Raw genomic sequence first — 25,482 nt, forward strand, 5'->3', positions numbered from 1 at the left:
GCAGAGCACACTGGCACTCGCCAGCAGTACTCTTGTCATCCTTGTCGGATGTGGATGACGGGTTCTCGGCGAACACCCCGGCCTCCTGGGCTGTAGCCTCAAGATCGTAAGCAGAAGACATCTTGCAGGTATGAAAAAGAGAACGATTTCAAGAGAATGCTCGACTGAAAAGGTGAGTATTCGCCGGAAATCGTTTTGAAGATGAAGAGAAAAGTGAAAGTGTGGATTACAAAGGACCCTCTCCCCCTTTATATACTAATCGCAATCAATGCGATGAATTTAATGCGGAAGAGAGAGAAATCGCAGGTGCAATGAAACTATGACACGTGGCAAAGAGCAAGCTGGCAACAGCTGTTGAAAGGATGCGTGCCATTAATTTCGCGGCCATGCGCCCGAAAAATCGCGCCCACGCGCCTAAAAAAGCGTCTGGAATGACCATGTACTGTCACGTCACCATAACTTCCTGCACGTCCTGACACAGTCAGAAGAAACCGTCGGACGACGTTTCAACAATTTGGACTGTTCTTATCCTTTCACCAACTCTTCGAATTTCAAAATTTCAAAAAGATTCAAAAGTAAGCGGGAAAATACCCCTTACCTTGGCAACCAAGTAACTGTAAGACAGGTGCGAGTACAGTGTTAAGGCAAAAACCCTTCACATACTTAGCACCCGCAGGGAATTGACGCCAGGAATACCTTGGAAGTAAAGTAACCGTAAGACGAGTGCGGGTACAGTGCCAAGGCAAAACCCTTCACATACCTAGCACTCCGCAAGGAATTGAAACCAAGAAGGATCTTCTGGGCAATGCTTGCGGAAACGGGAATATCATCCCCGCATAGCGGGAACGTCGAGAACTACATTGTTTAAAGCTTCAAGATGGAATTGGTGGTTTTAACATAATTGATCACTATGTTTAAAACTACCAAAACCTCATGGAGAATCCACACAAGTGTGACTCAACGCTCCTGACTTGTGAGGAGGTTACAGACCTACCCGCATCATACCCAAAGATCAAGCAGGTTAGTCGGGAGTTTCTGCAAGTGACATAAGGACTTCCGCGGGAAGAATCCCCATGAAAAACCTTAAAACTAAACCCTTTTCAAAAACCCTTAGCTCAAGTCCAAAAGTTCACCTCACTTATTAAACACTCATGAAAAGAACATTGGACTGGGGGACTTGAAGAGGTAGGTCCCAGCAGAGCCCAGTTGGACCCACAGGACTCACCTTGAAGAGAGACGTCTGCGCAGAAACCAACTGGATCCGCAGGACCCACCATGCTCAGAGACGTGACGTCCTTACGCGCAGTACGCAAGCTGTTCCCGCAGGAAATGCCTCCCAATGGTGAAGTACTCCGCCTGTTCCCGCAGCTGCGGATACAAGCCATCATAAATTTATAACTTTAATAATAAATTCAACCCGAAACATATTCCAAATGTTAGAATCAAATTGTGAAATAAATAAGATATTCCAAATTCCAAATGTTTACACGATGATTCTAAACATTCTTTTAAGTGAGAATCACTTTAATAAAACCTAGCTCCAAAGCTTCCCATGATATCTACCCTGTCATCGTCAACGATATAAACAGGTATTAGTACTGACTAAAAAATATAAAAAAGTTCTTTCCTTATGAAAGTCATTTGTTCTTAGTCCAAAAGTAAAACATGTGTAAAAATTGCCCAAACAACTACACAAAAAAAACCAACATATTATATGCGACTGCTTATAATTGGCCCAAACACTTAATAATTAGACAAAAAAACCAACATATTACCTTAGCTACACATGTCAACAAAAATTGAAAGATGAATTGTTAAAACACGTTTCTTACCCTGTAAAATAGAAAGTTTTGGCTAATCAATTTCATGCCAAAATTACATCATAAGCGCATCTTTAATATTGCGAAAATAGTTAAAAAGTAGCAAGTTAAAAGTAATTACCAAATGTACGATAGGCACAAATTGATTCTTGATAGACAACCCTGTAATTCTCAAATTTTTAAAAGTAAGAAGCTTAATAATGAAAGCAAAATAATATACAATGTATCATATTAATATTATTACTATTAACTTGAAGTTAAAATCAACATCATACCAAACTAAGGTCTTACCAAAGATCACTACAACAAGTTTTGAGTGGTCCGGTAGGGTGTGGTGTGTTTTGAAGAACATGTACTCTTGAAGCAGATTACCCATCATGCGCTTAAATATGGATTGTTCTTCGAAAGCCACAAGTAACATTAGTCCGAAATCAACAATATATATTCAATTTCCATCTTGCCAACCGATTCTAGAGAACCTGACAATAGTAAAAAAAATAAATAAAAAAGAAAAAAAAACAAAAGCAAGATAATTCTGTTAATAATAAAATGTTTAGCATTTCTCATAAAAGACTACATGAATTAGAAAAGGTCTACCAGCAAACGTTGAAACTATAGTCACCCCTTATGATTTTTTTACCATTTATATCAATAAACTAGGTATGCAGATTTCAAAGAAATCTATTTAGTGAATTTTGCCCTGTTGCATGCTGATGTCCACTCCAGATAACCAACACCAAATCCAGGATAAGAATGGTACCAGCCAACCACAAACTGGGCCTGATTCAACAATAAACACTTCTATAAAATGCAGTAAAAACGCATAACACATACAGACAAATGAATCATTAAAAACCTTACTAAAGAAAACCTTGTTGTCGCCCTAGACACTGCTGCTGAGGGTGGAGAATGTGCCAGCTTATAGTTGAAGAATTGAACAAGAAGCAGAATTGTTGACAGTAGCGGATCTAGGAATTTACTCGCTGGGGAAAAACAGATTTTTAGCTGTGGTTGCAGATCTATGGTGGGTTAGATAACAAGGTCAGTAAAAAAATGATATCAAAAGATAATTCAAAAATTGGGTAAATATGAACCCCTTTATTAGACGATGACCATGTGTGTTGGCATTTTTGTAAAACTATTTACAGTTGTAAATGTTGATGATATGTGCACCTGTATATTGCATTCTTGGCTTAAATATATAATTCTATCCACAAAACAAGATGCTAAATATCTTGAATTGCTTTGTTGACCAAACTTTTTTGCTTCTACAATATCTGCACCAGTATATATTATTTAGTGTATGCATAAAGCAAAAGAGTTATTACCAGATTATGATCACCAATATATAGACTAGATATATAGCAAGTAGATGTGGTTCTAGCATTGACTTCTCATCACCAATATATAGACTAAAGGTGCACAAACCGGTTTAATACTCACCGGCTTGGATTGAAACCGGTTCGGTTTGGTCAACTAAAGTCAAAACCGGTTTATGATCAGTTTCGGTTCGAGTTGAAACCAGTTTCTCGACCAGATTACGACTGGTTTGATTCGGGTTTTGATCGGTTTCGGTTCGAGTTTGATCGTTTTTTGTCCAGTTTTGGGCAGTTTTGGTTCGGTTAACCGGTTTTGGGAAAGAAATTTACAAACCAGTTCCAAACCGACAGTTCCAAGCCGGTTTCTATAAAATCGGTTTCAAACTGGTTTGGTTTTGGTTCAACTTTCGAGTCGGGTCGGGTCCGTTAACCAGTTTATTTGGCCACCACTAATATAGACCACCATTCCATTTTTTAGTCTAAAAAACGCACAAAGGTCATGAAGAAGCTAGACTAGAACTAAGTGATATGTAGCGATAAAAATAATTGAATATCAAGAAACATACATGTATGAATTTGCTTGATTGGATATGTGGGAGTCACTCATGCGACCAAAAGCCATTGTGTTGTGTCACACACGAATTCACGACGTTAGTAGCTTCAGAAACCTTCCTAAAATAAATAGTAGATTCTTCTCATCTAACAGATTTAACATAAGACATAACTAAGAAGTGAGATTCCATATACCACACAATCGGAAAGCCCTAATAGAGTCTCGCCCCAATCAATAAGCCTTAGATCTCAATGATTGGAAAATGAGCAATCGTTTAGAAGATTGGAGACCGAAACCAGGGACGAATGCGTAACAATTTTGGAAAAATTAATAAATTTAAGCGGGAAATTAATAAAATTGACTCTGCAGTTCCAAAAAGTTAAATATGTTTATAAAATAACAAATATTTGAGTAACAAAAGTAGAATGAAAACTTATAAGATAATAAATATATGGGTGTAATTTGGTTACGGTCATTTGTAAATGACATGTTTGAATAGGATTGGCAATCGGTTTGGGTCATGGATCATAAAGGGTTTAAAACGAGTTAATTTAAGTTGTTTTGGGTCCAAGTTGTAATGGGTTTGGGTTATGAATCATAAAGGCTTAAGGTCAAAACGAAACAATTAAAAAAGGGTTGTTTTGGGTTCAGGTTGGAACAGGTCCTAGCAACATGTTGGATTAAAATAATTACACATAAAACATAAAAGGAAATATATAGAATAAAATTACGCGTCGGATGTCGCGTTACGCACGTACCGACACTGGACAGTGTTACACACGTACCATCACCAGTTACGCGTGCACTAGTCTTTATTGTAATTATATTAAAAGTTAATTCATTATCAAATTGTTGATAAATGATTTATTTTGGACTCCGAACTATTATAAATAAACCCCGGTAAAACACCCAATCACGCCCTGCCTTCACGGGCCGAAGAACAACGCAACACAAAAAAAACTAAAAAGAAAATTACATCGCTAGTCCATTACAGTAAATGAAGATTGGTTAGGGTCATTGATGGCCAATTAGCGTCAATGATAGTCAGTTAAGACCGATCATTAACAATCAATTATGATCCTTTATAGTATATACGGTCGACGGTGACTATTTAGAGCCAATTTAGTCAAGCTTGGTCAAGCACAAAGTTTAATGGCAAAACACAATCAATGTTGGATAAATGATGGAGAATTCTTATCAAACATAGTGGCTCATTGTTATACATGGGTGTGTATGATCTATTATGACCTATAACGACCAGTTACAGTTAAGCATGCTAACATATTATGACTATTTTAACATGTTATGCATACTAAGCAAAAGAGTCGTTAGTAGAATAAAAAAAAGCACAGATGAAAATTAATTGAAATTAGTCACATTTAAAATGGTCGCATATAGTTAAAATTAACAATGAATAATAAAACATCCAACATTATATAAAAATAAAAAATATTAATGTGACTAATTTTAAAAACTATTTTTAAGTATAATAAATTAAAACGTTAAGAAATTTGTTTATATTGAATTAAATTGTTAATTACTAACTAAGTACTACTTTTGTTTGTTTGTGTTTAAAAAGTCTTTGAAGACAGATTTTTCTAAAGACATGAATAGTGTTCTTATGGTTTTAAAAAATATGTCAATATCCAACGTTTTAAAACTTTTCACACCCTACCAACGCACAATGTCCACCATCCATCATCCGCCACCTCCACCATCCACCACCACCTCCGTCCATCACCACCACCATCCACCGTCGGCTACCACCACCACTCACCACCAACATCGCCACCCACCACCCATCGTCAGCCGCCACCACCGTTCATCACAACCACCACCCACCGTCCACTACCACCACCGTCTACCATCGTCCACTACCACTATCACCATCCACCACCACCACCCACTACCATAATTCATACACCACCACCAATTATTTTTGCAGTCTACATACGTTAAAAAAACAAACAGTCATCTTCTTATAAACTACAGAGGTTTGGTCTACATTTTCTTCTATAGATGTCTACAGATATGATTCGTAAACTACATACATTTTAGCTTTAAAAAACAAGCAACACCTTAGTTTATATAAAATTTTAATAATAACATAAATTCTTATAGTATTGCATATAAAAATTTAATATATTACGGTGAAAGTTGAAAAATCTACTATTCTTCCCACCTAGATTTTCCATTATGATCTCCCTCCATAAATTCATTGTATTCCCGCTACGTCCAAATTCGAAACATCCAAATTCCCTTCGTCCAGTCAAAATTAAATCACAATTTAACTTTGATAAAAAATTAAAATCGAGTTTTGATTCCGATCATATTAGTATATTGCCATCAGTATAAAGTTCTATTTGGGCTCATTTTAGTTCAAGTTGTCTCAACTTTTTAAATATTAATTCATTAGCCATAGAAATTTGGTTTCCTAATGCACTTTTGGTGATGCAAATGATAAATGCAACTCTAAATTTGCCAAGAAAATATGGAATACCGCATACGCAAGATACCATTAAATACTTAAATTTTAGTGAAACAAAGGCTATAATGCTACTAAAAGTGTGTGATGAGAAAACATGGCAATGCAAAGTGCCATTAAAACCCAAATTTAAGCGGCACAACAGTTAAATGCCAATAAAAGTGTGTGCCAAACAAATGTGGCATACGCAAAGTGTCATTAAAACCTACATTTCAGTGGCATAAATGCAAAATGCCACTAAAAGTGTGTTCCAAGCAAGTGTGGCATACAAAGAGTGCCACTAAAACCTAAAATAGTGGCACAAAAACTAAATACCGCTGAAAACGTGTGCCACTAAATGACATTGTTTCTGTAGTGTATATGAAAACCAAATTTAGTTTAAAGCCACTCTCAACCTAAACCAAGTACTTGTCCCTTAATAGTGACCCTTCTCCATTGCAGAGCCTACTACCATTCCCACTACACCACAATGCATACACCATCCACAGATACACCTAAACAATCACAATCCACGACTCAATCACAACATCACCATACATCCCACTCGACCCAACCTCATACTCCTTCCATAGCCCAATCTCAACATCTGCAATCCATAACCTCAACCAACTTCCATTCAGCTCAACTTGCAAAGCAGCCTGCACTGACCCAATCATTACATATGACCCACTTCTCAACCTCACCTGCCATCCACCCACCCACACTCTCCAGTATATCACCAGATTTAAATCACCCTATCTCCACACGCCTACATGCTAGAATTTCCAAACCAAAAAGCCACTCTAAATTTGAAACAAATTCTATCTCACCTTTACCCACTTCCCTTCACACCACTTTATCTGATGCGAATCGAAAAGATTTCATGGATGACGATTATAGGCGTTCATGAACAATAACACTTGGGGATTTGTACCCAGGCCGCCCGATACTCATGTCATTCGTTGTATGTGGCTATTTATTTTAACGCCTCAGGCTACTTAACGATGCAAAGCCCAACTAGTCGTTAATAGAAAAACTTAAAAAGTGGGAATTGACTGTGATGAGATGTTCGTTCCTGTGGTAAAAACCACGACCATTTGCATCATGCGCTCATGCTCAACTTGACTGCATCACGCTCTTAGCTGATCCATCAATTGGATGTCAAGAACGCATTACAATTTGATATCAAATAAACCTACTATATGTTTCAACGCCCGGTTTAAAAACCCTTAATGACCGACACATATATGTTGTTACCAAAATCCTTGTAATGTCTAAAGCAAACACCACGGTCATGGTTTCAACGTTTCACTGCGTACATACTATAATGTGGTTTCAAAAGTGCCATTTCAGACTCCTCTCTGTTTATCTACAAAAGGGCAACCAACTTGCAGATCTTTTACTTCATGTAGACGACATTATGGTGACTACATCCCACGAGAGTCTTCCACACAGTGTTATCAAATCTATCTCCAACCAGTTCGCCATGTCCAATCTAGGTAAACTACATTTTTTGGCATATATGTCACACATATACATGGAGGATTATTTCTTTTTCCAATTAATAGACATATGCAGAGGACCATCCTAGCCTGGGAAAACGTGACCACGTATAAACCGTCTGCCACACCTGTTGACACTTCCTCCAAACTAAGTGCAACATTCGACCCTTTGTTTACCATCCCAACAATATACTACAGCTTAGCTAGCGCTCTCTCCTGTACCTTACCTTCACCTGACCCGATATATCTTGCACGGTACAACAGATCTGACTCTTCGTGCACGACCCTTGTGAACCTCCTATTCACTTTCTCAAATGGGTATTATGATACTTGCACGATACTACATCTCATGGGATACGTATTGTTCCTTCTCATTCTACATCTCTCACCGCATACTCATGCCGACTAGGCTATTTGTCTCAATTCACGCCGATCCACATTAGGATATTTAATTTTCTTGGCACTAATTTGGCCCCATGGTCATCCAAACATGAAGCCACAATTTCGTGATCTTGTTCCTAGGAAGAATATCGTGATGTGGCAAACATGGTCGCTGAAACAAGTTGGTTGTGGAACCTTCTTCTTGAACTACAAGTTCCAACTCGTCATGCCACAATTATGTATTGCAATAACTTATATGTCGATTCTCTCTCCAAGAACCCTATACAACATCAAAGAACCAAGCACGTTGAAATTGATATTCATTTTGTTCGTGATAAAGTTCAGGTTTGTGATATACTCATTCTTCATATTCCGACGGACTACCAATATGCAGATATATTTACGAAAGGATTACCACAGCCGCTTTTCACTAAGCTCAACTCCAGCCTTTGTGTTCGTGGCCCTACCATTAATGAAGACTGAGGGTCTGTCTTAGTCAACGACATATATGGCATATATATATATATAGTACTTAGGGAGTGTTTGGGATTGCTTATTTCACCAACTTATAACTCATAAACTTTTTGAAAAATAATAAGGTGTTTGAGATTGCTTATATTGTGAGAGGAAAAAAGTTTCATAAGCTACACTTTTGTAACTTATTAACTTAATAAAAAGCTATAAGAAGGCAAAATAAGGAATCCCAAAACACCCCTTTAATTTTGTTAATTCTAGTTTTATTTGTTTCCTTTTAAGTCTCCTAGTTAACTAGGAAATTTTGTTTTATATTGTCTAGCCGTGTAATTTTGAGATATCGATTGAGAAATATACAATTATTAGTTACCTCCAACAAGGAGTTAGCCTCTAAACCAATATTGTCAAGATGGAATTAGTGAAATTTAATGTTCTTCAAGATGTATGATGAGCAATATGTAGAGATAAAACTTAACTAAGAACTTCACCAAAGATCCCTATCAAATTAGGGTCCTTGTCAAAGTCTTTGTTTTGTGTGTGTTTTCTTTCTGTATCACATAACGATAAATGTGCTTTGCTTAGTGTGTGATCGTCAAACAATATCATATATTTGTAGCCACATGGATACATATTGTGTTCCGGGTATATATAAATACAATAAAACGAACGTGGTTAGAAAAATCAATGTGGTCAAACGGTGGCCGGATTTCTGAACTTGCGATGGTGTGGGCGGGGGTAGTGCAGTGCGGATCAAGATGAGCAGGTCTATGTATATTAATTCGTCTTTTACTTGGAGGATCACATCTTTATTAGTTAAGATAATATAACTTTAATATTACGCAGGTCGCATATTTTATTACTTAATGATTTTTTTGGTAATATATAAATAGGTATTTTATTTATTTCAGATACACTTAACTTAAGTGAGAAAACTAACAGAATCCGTTCTATGGAGCATCCGCATTACATTTAAGAAAGAGAGAGGAACATATTCAAAAACTTGCAATTTGAGCAAACCATGTTATAACTATCCGATCGGGTAGTTGACTCTTATATAATAATTACTTAATCAACAAGTCTGACTTGTTTACAACTAGCTTTGCAACTAATCTAGAATCATAAAGCCTCACAGGCTAGCCAATCATCTTTTAAGAGAATATTTTTAAACAGAAATTAACTTACGAACGCGTATAAGTAGGACAAAAATAATATATGGAATCTTTCTTACTGGATACAGTATGATTGAATATTTTTGTTTTTTAAGTTAAATATACTTTTTAATATTAAACATGTGATATGAAAATTAAATTTTATGAATACAGAAACTCCCACATTCAGCACTCAGAAGTTTCGTTAGGGATTTTGACAAGTGTAGTATGTACTAGGTACGAACGTATATCACATCAAAAAATATATATATATATATAGATACTTTAATATATTTTATTGGAAGGAACTCTAGTTGCGCGCGGTGCATTGATTCTGTTTCCACTAAGAATTTTTAACATGAACTTGTAATGGAGCAGTAAGGAGAAGACTTGGTGTTTCACGTTATTCTGGCTCAGTTTTAACTTTCAACATTTAGTTTCAGTGGCCAATAAGTTGATATGAGAGACTAGACGAGTATGTGACGTTTCCTTAACGGGCTTTTTATCATCGCACTGTCGTGCATTCGGGGAGTGTTCACGGGCGTTGGCCTTAGGTGAGTGTTTTTTCTAGAATCGAAATGTGAGTGTATCCCAATATAGTGAATTTAGCCAATAGCTCATTTGAAGTATCCGTTGGTCATTTTAAAAAATAAATATAATATATAGGAATTTTGAATGAGCCAAAATCTCATTCTCATAAAAATAATCGTTAACAAAAGTTACATATTGAACCCTACATAGATTAGATATAAACTTTTTTTATTTAAAACTATGGGCCAGGGCCATGCAACAGTGATGGGTCTAGAAATTTTTCTTGGAGGTGCACTGTTTTTAGATGCTGTAATTTCATAGTCGAATATAAATATTTTTTTTGGGTGGGTTGGACTATTTGGCTCAGTTTGACTAACGGTTCGGGCTAAGGATAGAGACATAATACTTGATACAGCTTATAGTAACTGGAATTTTCAAGACTTCACGATACACTTTAAACAACAAAATGGAAGTAAAAAATTTCTTTTTGCAGTTGTAGTACAAACACAAGTTTGCCTCGACCACTTTCTGAAAGTTGAAAGTTATTGACAAATAACAATGAAAACAGTTTAATATGAGGTAACTTGATTGTTACTTTTTGTTATTTATTTTTTTATTTGATGAAGATGATCATAGATCAGACATTCCATTGGAGTACATAACTAATATTGTAGCAGTACCCAAGAATCTTTTTATTTGGATAGCCACTGTCATTGTCACATATTCACAGCGTGGTCTGACTTCTCAGGTCCTCTAACGGCTGTGGGTTAATGTTTGAAACCCAAAAGTACTAAAACCCCGCTTTATGTTGAAAAAATAAAAAGAAAAAAAAATCAAGAATCGAACATGGGACATGCCTGTTATCAAGCAATGCCTTAGCCACTTCACCACATCCAAATTGATTAGAGAGTGCACTTCAATTTATAAAGGGGTGCACTCCAGATTTTATATGTTACTACGCTATTATTTCGAAACTCGGGGGGTTCCTGTGCACCCCTTAGTTCCAATGTAAATCCGCCCATGCCATGCAGGTTGTGTTGAAGTAATAAGAGGTTTGACTGATTAACGCATAGCCTTTGAATCATTCAACATGTCTCTAAAACATAACTATTAAAAGACTTCATAAACCATTAATAGTTATAACCATAGACACTTTACCTTTGACTAGTTCAGAAGTTACCAAAAAACCACTTATAAAAAAACCACAAGCTTGGTATAGTTTTGTTAATTGCATTGTTTGGAAAGGCACCTACAACCATCTCATATCACACGAGACGGGGGCGAAAAAGAAAATTTAATTACTTTCTAGTCAGGGGATCGAGACTTATAGGGAAGTAAAACTTAAGCTAGAGCTTTAGGCCCCTGTTTGGATAGAGCCTCCTGTTTCGACCAAAGTTCGACAAAAAACATACTATTTGATGAGAAAATTACCCTTAAATTATTTGAAAACACAAATATATTCGTGGTTAGTTGTTTTGTTTTATAACAATAAAATTAAAGAGAGAGAGAGAGAGAGAGAAAATCCTGAATTCTCGTTTCGTTTAAGAACCTTCTAAAGAGTTAGGTTGCCCTTGTTTGTGACAAAAGCTTAAATAAATGTTTGGAAAATACCCTTGTTTAGACTTGTAGATAGAGAACACACTTTTGTGCAATGTTTTGTAATTATTTTATGCTTTATATACTGTGAAGGTGAAGACCATGAGTACACAAAAAATTGATCGTGTGTTGAGCATCTTAAATTGTTCTCACTTATGTCATTCCTAAAGTCAAATGTTCAAAATTTAACTCAATAAAATATCTACATATACCATATACTTAAAAGCATTCTCAATCCGTCCATCTTATTATATAAAAGAGAGTTTTTATAAGGGAAAATGTCATAAAAAACCAACATACTTTTCTATTTTACTCACAAAAGTCATTCTACTTCTTTTTGCATGTTAAAGTCCCTACACTTGTTACTTTTGAATACAATTGTGAATTTATATTTAAAAAAAAACTGGAAACCTGTTGTTTAGGTAAATATCTTTTTTTCTTTTTTTTTGAGTGACTTATTGATGGTAAATTTCTTCTTTTTCTTTCTTAAATAGCTTATTAATAATAAAAAGATAAAGATTACCTGCATATATTTGAATATATTGTCCCACCTGATCAATTAATCTATTTATAATCAAAAGACACTAATTAATTTATAAACCGAAGTTCCGTCATTTTGTTTCACAATCTTCAACATAGTTCTGTTATAGTTCTTCGCATTCTCCCGCGAGCTCTGATTTCATCGTCGTCTCCCTCCGACAGCCACCCTGTTTCCAAGATCTGAATCAAAGATTCCGGCGTTAGGTTGAAACAAAACCAAATCAAATGACAATTCCTTCGAATTCGTTTCGTACGTGAGGAGCAGATAAGCATTAATTAGAAATGGTGGTGACGGTTACCCAACGGTCCAATTTTGTGTTAATTAGAGAGGTGCATATACTAATTTACTCTTGAGAAGATGAAGAAAATATAACTTTAGAACAGAGATAGAGATTGAATGGGAGATAGAGACATAGATGAAAAGAGAAACGGGCGGTTGCTGGTGAGGTATGTGGCCGGATATATTGTGGTGATGGTGGTGCTATGAGCCGACGGCTGTGTTGGAGAAGATGATAATAATAAATTAATAATGTGTTTATTTTTTTTCCTTTTTAATAAACCACTTAAGCTCAAATCAGACAAGATATGTACTTATGGACTTGTGTAGCCGGTTTATAAGTTTTATTTCACAATTATATTCAAAAGTAACAAGTTCAGGGACTTTAACGTGCAAAAAGAAGTGGAGGGACTTTTATGAGTAAAATAGATAAGTATGTTAGTTTTTTTATGACATTTTCCCTTTTTATAATTTAGGGAGTGGTTTAAGATGTTATGGGTGGAGAAGAGATAAAATGCAATGAATTTTCTGTATATTTGAAACGTTTCTGTAACACCTTATAAAATATATTTAATATTTTTAAAAATGGTTGTAAGTGGAGATGAGAAAAATATAATAATAAAGGTAAAAAATTCTCTAACAAAGTAAATATTATAGGTGTGAGTTATGTACTTTGTTGACATTGTTAAACATACGTTGAAATAGTAGTTTGTGAGTTAGCATAGTATATCCTTAGTGGCAGAACTAGAAATTTATTTTTCAGGGGTTCGAAATTTTTGGGCCAGTTGACCACCGCTAAAATAAATAAATTTAGCCCGGTTTGGTTTTTCGGGTCAGGTCATATTAGTATGCAACTTTTTTCGGCCTGGTTCGAACATATCAGTCAGGTCAAATTGGTTCAAGTCGGGTCATATAAAAAAATAACCAAAGTATCATATGACCAAAAGTAGGTTATAAAACGTTATTAAAAATGCATAACTAACATCGTTTTATACTAGTCGTACGCTACATTCCCTTTCTTTAACATAACGAATGTCGACTTCTTTTAAAACCACTCGAATTAGTTATTAGAGGACTTGATAAATAATAATAATGCTTATAAAAAAATTGTAAAGGATTTGCCTATGTAATAAAAGATGTTATTCAGTGTATAAAAATACATAAATAATAAACTATGGATGAGCAAATTAAATAGCAAGAAAATAAAATCTATAATATATTTATACGAAAGCTCAAAAATCATATGTGTCGCGATGTGGTCGCTTCCCCCTTTTATGGAAGCCACCAGATTGTTTGATTTTTAAATGGAGGCTTCTCTCTTATTTAACCCGAATTCATGGGTATGGGATGGGTCTTACCAAACCCAGACAGTCTTTAAACGTGTTATAACATCTCTTTAAATTAAAAATTAATCTCACCAAATATTTGATATAAAAATCCTATAAAATAGGGATATACTAAAAATTAATATTTATTTATTTTTTTTAAAAATTGACTTATAACTAAGAAAAAACTATATTATTAAAAAAAAAGAAGCGGGTCACGGGTTTTACCAAACTCATATAACTTTTAAATTGAGTTATAATATCTAATTTATTTGCGAAACAATTTTCATCGTCAAATCCTAAGTATATAATTATTAACTTCCTTAAAATACATAAAACTAAAATCAAATATATACACACACACACACACATACATACACACACACACACACATATATATATATATACATATATAATAGAAACGAGTAATATAAAATAACCCCGTAATACGCACGAAACCTTTAATATCCTACGTGTCGCGCTCTGGTCACTCCCCGCCTCATCTTAAGCCACCAGATTGCTTCATTTGTAAATAAAGTCTTTTTATGCGTTTGAACCGCTTTGACGGGTACGGTGCTTCTAATGAAACCTGGATAGCCCACGGGTCATAACGACTCATCTTATCATTTTCCTCTTTCCTCTCCTGCGAGACCTTGCTCACACCCACCTTATCGCTTGTGTGGATTGAAACAGGGAGAAGACTGAGCGAAGGTCATGGTGGATTGAAAGTTTTTCTCTATCTTCACAATTGTAAAACCTTACCTTTCAATCAACGATTCCGTGGTGCGATTTCATCGCTTCAGCAACACATTAATTACGCACTAATTTTAAAACCTTTTTTTTGCACGCATGTTTTTCTTATTATGCTAATTTCAAATCGAATTCAATTTCAAAAGGTTATTTCCGTTAGTGTTCTGATTAGGGTTATTTTCCGGAATGCATTTGTTAGTTATTGAAAATCATTTGAGGTTTATGATCCCGATAACAAACTCATGACTGGATAAGTTGCTGGAACTTTATACCCTTCTAAATCATGTACATTTATTATTATTATTATTATTATTATTATTATTATATTGTACATGATTGGAACAGTTTGTTACAATGGAACTCTAATTGATTTAGAAAAAAGTCATCGCTGCTATTCATCGATGTTTAAATATCTAATTGCTACAAGTACTATGCTTTACAACTATTAATATTTGTTTCTATAGGTTTAACCACATCCAGATTCGTCTTGATTTTATGTTAGATGCTTTACTAATAAACTCCAAAATTGTGATCTAAAATTTATGTTTAATTTTAATCAAAGGATTCATGCTGAAGTGAATTAGGTTTTGTTTACTTTCAAAGTTAAAGTATCAGATTATTGAATATGGCAGCTTTAATGTTTTGGGCTAAACACCTCAGTAGGGTATTCTGGTGGAGTTTGACTTTAATGATCAAACATTTATTTTTAAATTTTAATTTCATGCTGATTGGTAGGGGTGTTCTTCGGGTTCGTTTTTTGGGTTTTGGATTTTTCGGGTCGGGTTCTTCGGTTTTCAAAATTTTAAATCATGACCAGAGACCCAACCCGAATATCTCACTGGTTTTTCGGGGTTCGGATAATTCGGATTCGGGTTTTTTCAGGTTGGGTTAATCGGGTTTTGAGTATCCTAGAAAACAAAACAAAAAACAGAAAACAAAAAAAATTTAAAAATTGCAATGCTAAAATTAAAACAACATATTATTCTTTGCTCGTAAGCATATAATCAAATAAAAACCCAACATAATTTGATAAAACAATCCAAAAGAAGAGTAAACTAACTCGAACCATAATCGTCTTCAATCGGGCGTGATTTAGTTGTTCGATTACGCTTGCTATTAGTAATAAACGGATAACATAAATTAACAATAAACAATCGATAGATATAGTTGTAATGGCAACAATCAATTAGGACTAGATTCTGATAACTTTAGTGGCTAAGACTAAGCTTATTATTCCTAAAAATATATTTAATTTCAAAACTAAAAGTTTATTCGGGTTTTTCAGGTTGACTCGAAACTTATAAATCAAACCCGAGAACCAGCCTGAATTACTTCGGTTCGGGTTAGTCTTTTCTCGGGTTCGGGTTTTCGGACCGGGTTAGTTCGGGTTCGGGTGCATGTTTTCTCGGATAGGGTTTCGGATAATAGTGACAACCTTACTGATTGGTTTTAATTTACTTTGGGTTTCATGGTAAAATAATTTCTTTTATGCAGATTGGATATAACTTATTTTAAGAATTTGTAAATTGTTTTATTTCCTAATTTATTTGCATATCAGAACTCAATTTAATTTAAATGTTTATTTAATTTGTAACATTTTTTTTATTCACATCTTTTTGTTTGACTTTTGGATTTATATGGTTTTGTTTAATAATATATTTCGTAGATAACAATATTTTTGGTGTTTGAAACTTCACTTTCAGCTCAATATTACTACATGTTTTACTTATTTGTAAGTTTAAGTATCTAAATTGAACGAATGTGTTATCTTCAGTTTTGCTAAATAAAGAAATAATATGATTTCACATATTACAAACGGAGAATCGTACTTGTAACTTGAGTTGCGTGCTATTTCTTTGACGTAACAATCTTATGAGAGTGTCTTGGTACTACACTCAAGGTCAGTTGTTTTTTACTCTATATGTATTATGTTTTTTAGATGTGCTCTTGGGTATGTGTGTGCCTTTGTATGTTGGTAATATGTATTTTAAAACCTGTTTTTTACATTAATCTTTTAATAATTGTAGTGTCAAACGTGTGTTTTATCTTCGACGAAGTTCGTAAAAAATGAGCAAAGAATACATTTTTGTAAGACAAGACATGTTTTATGAGACGGGAATGAAGTCTCTATAATGAGGTAAAAAGAAAGGTATGCAACTTTGTTTTACCTTTGATAATTATTTTGTTACAAATTGTATGATCACTACCATAATCTGTTTATTAAAAAATTAAAAAAAAATAATCAATTGTAGGTAATACCAACTTTCTATTGCGAAAGAATCCCAAGTCTTATTTCAAGAACATTACTAATGTTGTTTTGGATAGCGAGTAGCAACTTACTGATATTTTATCATCAGATATCAACTTATCAAGCATGTTGAAAACAAGGCCAATTCTAGAATAAATATCTTCATTCATCAATACAACAAGTTCATAAAGTTAAAGCTTAAGGTGTTGGTTTCTTTCTCAATTGATGCGGGTCATAAATCATAAATGGTCTAGTGTTAACAACAAACATATTTGATTGAGATTCGGACATTCGTCATAATGGAGGTTACATATTTTGTTTACATTTAGACCAAAATATTTTGCTTCGTCTTTTAGAAAATGGGAAACACTAGGCCGTTGGCATAATTGAATCCTTGGTATTCCAAGGCAGCTTATCATTACTTTGTTCATGTTCGTTCATTAAAAGTAAGGGCATGTCCGTGTGCATTAATGTTCGTTCATTTAAAATCTAAATGAACAATTTGCAATGGAAATGAACAAGTCTAATACATCACAATTTATCCATAAAATACATCTAAATTAGTGGCTTAAATTTACTTCATTCATTTCAATGAGCCCCTTTTATTATATATATATATATATATATATATATATATATATAGGGGAGGGATATTTTGAGAACTTGATGAGTTGTAAGAACTTTAAGAACTTAATTTTGGACCACACATTTAATTAAATGATATGAAATATGTGGCTGAGATTAAATTTAATAAAAAAATGAATCAGGAGAGAGAATAAGTATTTTTGATGATTACACAAGTTTAAATGTTACTTATACATGTGTAATAAGTCGATTCGGTGTGTAAAAAAATGCCGTAATTTTTTGTACATTACTTACACTTGCGTATGACACATGTGTAAAAAAAATTGTTACGTTGAGTTCTTTTGAGTTCTTAAAACTCAAAGCGGTTCTCAAAAGAAATCAATCTATAACTGCTTAGATGTTTATAAAACATACACGAACGAAAATACATCAACGTAAATAAACGAACATAAATGAACGAACATAATTGGATGCTCACGAACATAAATGAACAAACAAAATGCATGTTCATGTTTGTTCGCTTTTTAAATAAATGAAGATGAACTTCTAGCCGAACAGTTCGTCAATGTTCGGTTCTTTTATAGGCTTAATTTAGCATGTAATCTGATTGGAAATACATCCAGAAGTTATAATAAATAGCGTATATTTTTAGAGTAGTAAATATATATATATTTATATAAACACTTTTAGAAAACTTACTACATTTACAAGCTCTAATTAACACTACTAGAAGAAAGAATACAACATAATCCTAAAAGGGTCATATGAGTCGCATGGGTTAAAAGTTGTCTAAAATTTATTGCATTTTGTTTTTGTAATCATGCTAAAGGGTTCGCGCAGTCTGACCTAATCTTGACAGAATTTTATGAATAACTTGACAGAAGATGAATGTTATTTTAGCTCCATTGTATCCTCAATATATAATTCTTCGGATAAAGAAGATACAACAGGTATACACAATTTCTTTGTGTTCATACTTTGTAATGGACTGTTTATAAATGAGTCATAATATCAACTTCATATTTGACAGGAGGAGCCATCAAGGTTAAATTTGTATTATCATTTGTTTCATTGAAGTACCAGGTGAACACTAGAAGTTAAGTATCAAGATTCATATTAATAGTTTATCTTCTTTTTAAACTTGTTGGCTTGACTTCAAAAGTCAAAATACACACAGTAAAACATATATAAACTATTTTAATATTTTTAGGAAACTGGTGGTGGTGGTGGTGACTACCATGGCGGTGGTGGTGGTGGCAGTGCAATATGTCACATAAGCATGCCAAATATATGTCAAATAAGAATGTCACATCATGAAAACTATCGACGTTAGATTTCGTTAGTCATGATTCATTGGTAGAAAAAAATGATAAAAGATGGGACAATCAGTAGTCATTTCGTTAGTTATGATCGGCATTGGCTAAAATGTGATAATTGAGATTATTTAAAACCAATATATTATTTTAAAAGTGGTTGTAAATTGTTATTGACACAATGCTTGATTAAATAAACTAATAACAAACACAAATCCCTTTAACAACCTACAAAATTTCCACTTAACAACAAAATTCGTCATAATTAAGAGAAATGTTGACTTAGGATTTCTAAATGTTAGATGAAACGAAGGATTTGATAAAGAAGGCAAGAAAAGAGTTTCTTAAGACGACTTATTATCATTATAGCGTCACACACAAATGACGGCTTCCAATTATTACCCATTTTAAAATATAAAAAAGAAATAAATCTACAAAACTTCATAATATAAAATTTTATGTATACTATATTAAAAAAATATACATTATTAATAAAAAATAAATTTTTAAAAACTTTGTTTTTACATATGATCATAAAATTTTCGTTAATATAATTAATAAACTACTATAACTTCCATTATATTTGATAAGAATAAAAACTAATTAACAAATTAAATGTTCTTTTAATACACAACAATAAGAGCATTACCAATCCGTTACCTAAAATAATGGGAGGGAGATTTGTATATTATATGGGATGATTATGAGTGGTTGTGACTAGAGGAAAAAGAAAATGTTATATTGGAAAGTTAAATTTGGGGATTCACTGTATGTACGAATAATTTTTTAATATTATTTAAAAATGGTTGTGAGTAGAAGAGAGAGAAAATATAATGATAAAGGTATAAAATATATTATTTAATTAAGTATGAGAGAGAAAATGCAGTGATTTTTAGTCTAATTATATGATATATATGGATACACGGTAAAGAATGGGCTGATAATGCTCTAACTAAACTACAAAATCTATAAATACAACAAATACATAAAAAATAATAAGAAAATCACAAACTAACATCATACTAGAAAAATATAATAAATTAATAATTCACCCAAAAATGAAATGATAACACATGACGTACCCATTTCAGATAGATGTGGACCTAGAATTGGCCTATAGAAATTCAAATACATCAACTTATTACAAGCTCAATTCACTGTTAAGCACAAAATACATATTCTAAACAACAAAAAACAAAATGTTGGGCTACATTAATTGACAGACACATGAGGGCCCATTTTTGGTGATCCATTAAACAACATATGCGTTCCACATCACCAACGAACCGTAACAACTCAATACAAACAAAAATAGCACAAACCATATAAATTTCTTTATGCATTCCTGTATATTAAGACGAACATTCACATCTTATATTAAGATTTACGTAACCCATTTAATAATTGTTTTCTTTAATTGTTGTTTATGTATATTTTTCATGTAGGATGCGTTTAGGTATTAAACTTAAAGGTTACATGAACTTATAAAATATATTATATTTATTAGTTGTAATTAAAGTTGCCCCCCAATGCCCCCCCCCCCCCCCCCCCCGTTAAAAAGGACTTAACGACGTTATACTTTTTTCCGAATTTCAAACTAACTTTTTAGGCTATTAATCGGAGGGAAGATGTGAGTCGTATGATATAAAACTTAGCTCCAAACAATGATCCAGACGACTTGAATTTAGTTAATTGTAAGTTCAAACACCCGAATTGAAGTATTGTTTCGTCATTTTGAAGCACTGTTTTGAACTAAGTTTTACACCAATCGACTCGTATCCTCCTAACGATCAAAAGCCCTAAAACATTGGTTTGAAATTCAGAAAAAATTATAACGCCGTTAAGTCAATTTTAACGGGGGACCATTGGAAACCAACTTTTTTGAATTTGGGACCGCCAGTGGCAATAAAATGAATAGGGATTATTATCAGCTAATACCATTTAATAGGGATTATTAAAATCCAATATTCCTTTCTTTTTCTATATTACATAGCATGGCCCCCATATCCTCACGTTCGCAGAGCCGGTTGCAGTCATGGACTACTTCACCGGACTTGATGACTACAACGGTGAAGTTTGTGCTTGCCTTGTCCACTGCTGGGCCACATCATCCGGACCTTGGGATGAGTAGCACGTTGTGGATGCTCTTACGTCTTCCTTTTCTTTTCTTTAACTGTTACAACCTTTGCAGCTCCACAAAAAAGTCGCCGGCAATTGAAAAACTCTATCATCTTGTTTCAGTTTTCTCTTATTTCTTCCCAAAACGCTCTCTGTTTCTACCAACAATGAATACACAGGGGCCGGGTGTCAAAATTTTACAGGGGTTGGTCGGGATTTTGATGCATTTATACTACTAAAAAAATTTCACAGGGAACGGCCGACCCCGCACTACAATAGTGGGTCCGCTCCTGTATATACTAAATGTTTAACAACCCCTGTTGCCGAATTTATAGACTTAACACTTCATTCGAGATTAAAGATTATGACTTAAGATTTCTTCTAAACAACACACATGTCACATGAGTACTTATGGGACTTAAACTATGCTTGTATGACATATCATATAACCGAGAGTTAGTGTTTTAGATATTCTAATAAGCTTTTTTAGTTATATTTTCTGATTAATATAAACGAGAGTTAGGTATTTAGTTCGTCTTTGATTATTGATCGGGACTTGATCGGGTTGGGTCATAATGGGTTTCTGATTAGAACGGGTTTGGTCAGAACATGTTTTAGGTCAAAGCAGGTTGGTTTTAAAAATGTGTTTTATATGAAATTATCTTTATTACATTTAGAATTAGTGCAAAATTGATGCACATGTGGCAAATTTCATAGCACATTACTTTTTACTTTTATTTATATCCGTATATTGTAATGTAGATTCCTCCCGTCATTAACTGCCATTCACTTTCCTATAATTTAGAAACGACAAGAATAAAGGGTTACACCGTTACGGCTTATGGCGGTTTCCGCATTAAACCATCGCATCCCTCTGAATATACCTATATATAAACAAGTTACTATACATTTTGGGTTTACTTTTGGTTTTCAATGGTAGTTATGCGCGTTTAGGTGTCAGCTGCACGTACCTGGGTCAATAAAAAGGTGCCCAGCTTGCACTTCTATGTGTCTAATGCCGTGTTACGCGCTTATTGCCATCGGCTTGCGAATCCCATATACGTCAACCTATTATGGCCCATTTCAATAGAAGGATTGCCTCAATCAAGCCACTATGATCCATTTATGAAAACAACCATCAATATCAACCCAATTTTTTTTAAAGATGACCCAAAGCAATCCAATTTTGGGATCGATGGTGGGTCTAGATTGCTAGGCCCAGTTAATCGATGCTTAGTTGTGGACTGTATAATCTGTTTTCAACAATTCATATGAATATATGATAGTTCTCCAAACTTATTTTGACTATTCATACGAGAACAAGAAACTTTATTGCAAATTTATTTTTCCTATTTCCTCATAATGCTATATTGATCAAAAACTTAAGTCGACACAGGATAGAATATAATACAAGATTTCTTCCAAGTCCACCCAACGAATTATATTACAAGTTAAATCAAGAAATTACGATATTAGTTACTGAAAATGTCGTGATATGCAAGAAGTGGAAGCGTTTCATATATACACTTAAATTTTGAAAGATTTCGTTGTAAATAGCTCAAACTAATGAAGAAAATAATAAACCGTTTTGATCATAAGGAATGTAATATGGCAATGATTTGGAAAAACGCATCCGGTTGGCATGAAATAGTTAGACCTCCCATCGGATGATCAAACCCAAATTCATCTTCCGACTGATGTAACAAGACTTGGAATAACGGTTGTTCCAAGAATGATATAGGTATAACAAACCGCCTCTTCTGTTTTTCACCTACGTACACTGCTAGATGTCCTTTTGGCACGTACCTTGGATAATTTCTATCGCGAATAGAGTGCAATCTTCTGTATCTTTTCATATTTGAAATCAGTGAAAAAGGCAGCCACATAAGACCCATATGTTTAGTTGGAAGATGGAGATCCTAAAGAGAGTAAGATTATAATTTGTATTGTACTACTATGAAGAATGTATTTATAGGATGATCGACCCTCACATTGCTAGCCAATCATATCATTCCAAAGGATGTACTGTAATCACTTGGCGTATATTTGAATATAAAAACATACAGACCGCGTATAAGTGGGATGCATATGCAATGATGAGTGCACAAAAATAAGAATATATTAAATTATTGGTTCACATATACTTCCTCTGTCACGAATGATCTAAATTATTTTCCTTCAAATTTAAAAATACAAATGGTACAGGATAAGAGTCTGTAAAGACGTAATATTAAGGGTTAGAACCTTTAGGGTTGGGGTACATCTTTGGAGGACTTTGCTTGTTTCTGTTGTTAACCAATGTATCTATCCGTTGTTATATGATGTTGTCTTTATGTTAATTGTAGTTTATAAATTATGCAGTTTGGAGATTATTACTAACACACTAGCACTATATATTTTGATATTATATATGCTTTGTATGTAAATGTAATATGAAATCGGGGGTCTCACCAGAAGAAAACACTTTATCATTTGGGATTGAATTATGCTTTGCCAACATCTTACCTTCCGCATACAATACCGATAGTTTAGCAATGGGTGGAATTTTACCGGTCGGGTATAACATGTAAGTAATTCTTACCTTCCGCATACAATACCGATAGTTTAGCAATGGGTGGAATTTTACCGGCCGGGTATAACATGTAAGTAATGAAATAATAACTATTAGTTTTAGGAAAAAGCTAATCATATGCTAGAAATAATTTTTTTTTTGAAAATAAGAAGTTAAAGGATACAATGGTTTTTAGAAGAAAGAAAAGTTGTATTAGGTAATTAGGAGATCCGGCATTTGAAATGACGGATGTCAACAAACACGTGGGCCCTGTTAAATCTTGTCTGGTGAGGTGGACGACTACCAGGTGTTTCGCTATTTCAAATGACGGATCACGAATATCTTATTCGTGTTCCGCCATTTGAAATGGCGGAAGTCAATTTTGGTGATCCACCAGTTTTACTGGCAGGTCACAATTCCCACTGTAGGCTACCCCTATATGTAAAAGTGTATTTTGATGGACATCCACCATTTTAAATGGCGAATGTGAATAGTGTACTTTCTGGCTGATTTGACACACTAGCCCTTTTTCTTTTAATTATGACTTGTTTTCTAATATATAATAACGTTTTTTAAATAACGTTATTTATGAAAATAATACTCCCTCTGTCCCATTATAAGTGTCCAGGTTTGAAAAACACAAAGTTTAAGGTGGATTGAATGATTACTTTTTTTCTTACCAAATGAAAATAATACTGTAAGGCTCCGGTCCCGGTGCCCTACTTTGGTGTTGAATTTACTCATAAACGCAGTTCTAAATATCAGAGTGAATTAAAACTTTTCGCGGAATAGATAACTGCCAACCATTCATTACATAAGTCTCAAATTAATATAATATAAAACGTGTCTTTTTAGTTCAAACATTAACAACTGAGTCTTCAGATGCCAGCTTCTTTATTCGTCTACCATGTGTCCCCCTTCAAGTCAGCTATCTCTTTCTACTCACCTGCGTGCATACTAAAAGTCAGCTACGCTGAGTGGGTTCTAGTTAATCAGGCAACATACAATAAATTCACATACTTACATATATACGTATCTGAAGATAGATATTACATACTTAGTCTGTTACCTTTCTTTCATTAGTATATATATATATTTTCTTTCTTTCTTACTTTCATAAATTCATTCATACATTCACACTTTAATACTTTCATAATACATACATGACTATCTTTACCATCTCCGATATTTGTAGGGTCTGGTCCCTTCCTTCACTATCTCAGATATTATTAGGGTCTGGTCCCTTTCTTCTCTATCTCATATATTATTAGTGTCTAGTCCCTTTCTTCTCTATCTCAGATATTATTAGGGTCTGGTCCATTTCTATCTCAGATATTATTTGGGTCTGGTCCCTTCTTTCAATACAACCATACATACGCTTCTTTACATGTACATTCTATTATATACATTCATACATATTCTTAATCATTCATATATGATTCATACATCTTATGTGTCGACCCCGATTATATCTCTCAATCACTATGTAGTAACCCACACAAAAAGTGTCGACAAGAATGTTAACGACTTGCTAAATTAGGAAAGAACAATAGTTATGTTAATGGCGGAATCACTAATAAACTAAATGTTGCTAACAGGACACAAAGGTAACAAACACACACTGTAACTCAAAAGATTTCCATTGATATATAACATGTCAAATATAAAAGGAAATCGATTAGGGTTTCAGAATGGAATGTTTTATCCGTCGAGATAAAGACAACCGTCATAATCTATATCAGGTGAAATGTCTAGGTGTCCAAAGTTATATGTTCTAGGCGTTCCCTAAACTAATCCTTTTATATGCCAGCCCTGACATCAGACATTCCATATCTGGAAACCCTAATCATTCGTACATAATTAATGCTATTACAATAAATGCGAAGTGTAAAACAAGTCTTCGGACAAGCTTTGCAGCATGTATCATTTTCGAGCAGACTTGGTAACCATGAAGTGTGCTGGTAAATAGTTCTCCAGGCAGACTTTA

General features: G+C 34.0%; 1 protein-coding gene across 1 annotated transcript; it reads right to left on the minus strand.

Annotated features, from left to right (window-relative positions):
* Nucleotides 1-22,459: 22,459 nt before the first annotated feature.
* Nucleotides 22,460-22,839, minus strand: LOC143586227 (auxin-responsive protein SAUR21-like). Its single transcript, XM_077067821.1, has one exon. The coding sequence runs from the start codon at nucleotides 22,837-22,839 to the stop codon at nucleotides 22,537-22,539; it is 303 nt and encodes a 100-aa protein (XP_076923936.1). The 3' UTR covers nucleotides 22,460-22,536.
* Nucleotides 22,840-25,482: the final 2,643 nt, after the last annotated feature.

Source organism: Bidens hawaiensis, unplaced genomic scaffold, assembly GCF_021521415.1.
Source record: "Bidens hawaiensis isolate Kalapana, Puna unplaced genomic scaffold, B.hawaiensis_p1.1 tig00034570_1, whole genome shotgun sequence".
NCBI classification, from domain to species: Eukaryota; Viridiplantae; Streptophyta; class Magnoliopsida; order Asterales; family Asteraceae; genus Bidens; species Bidens hawaiensis.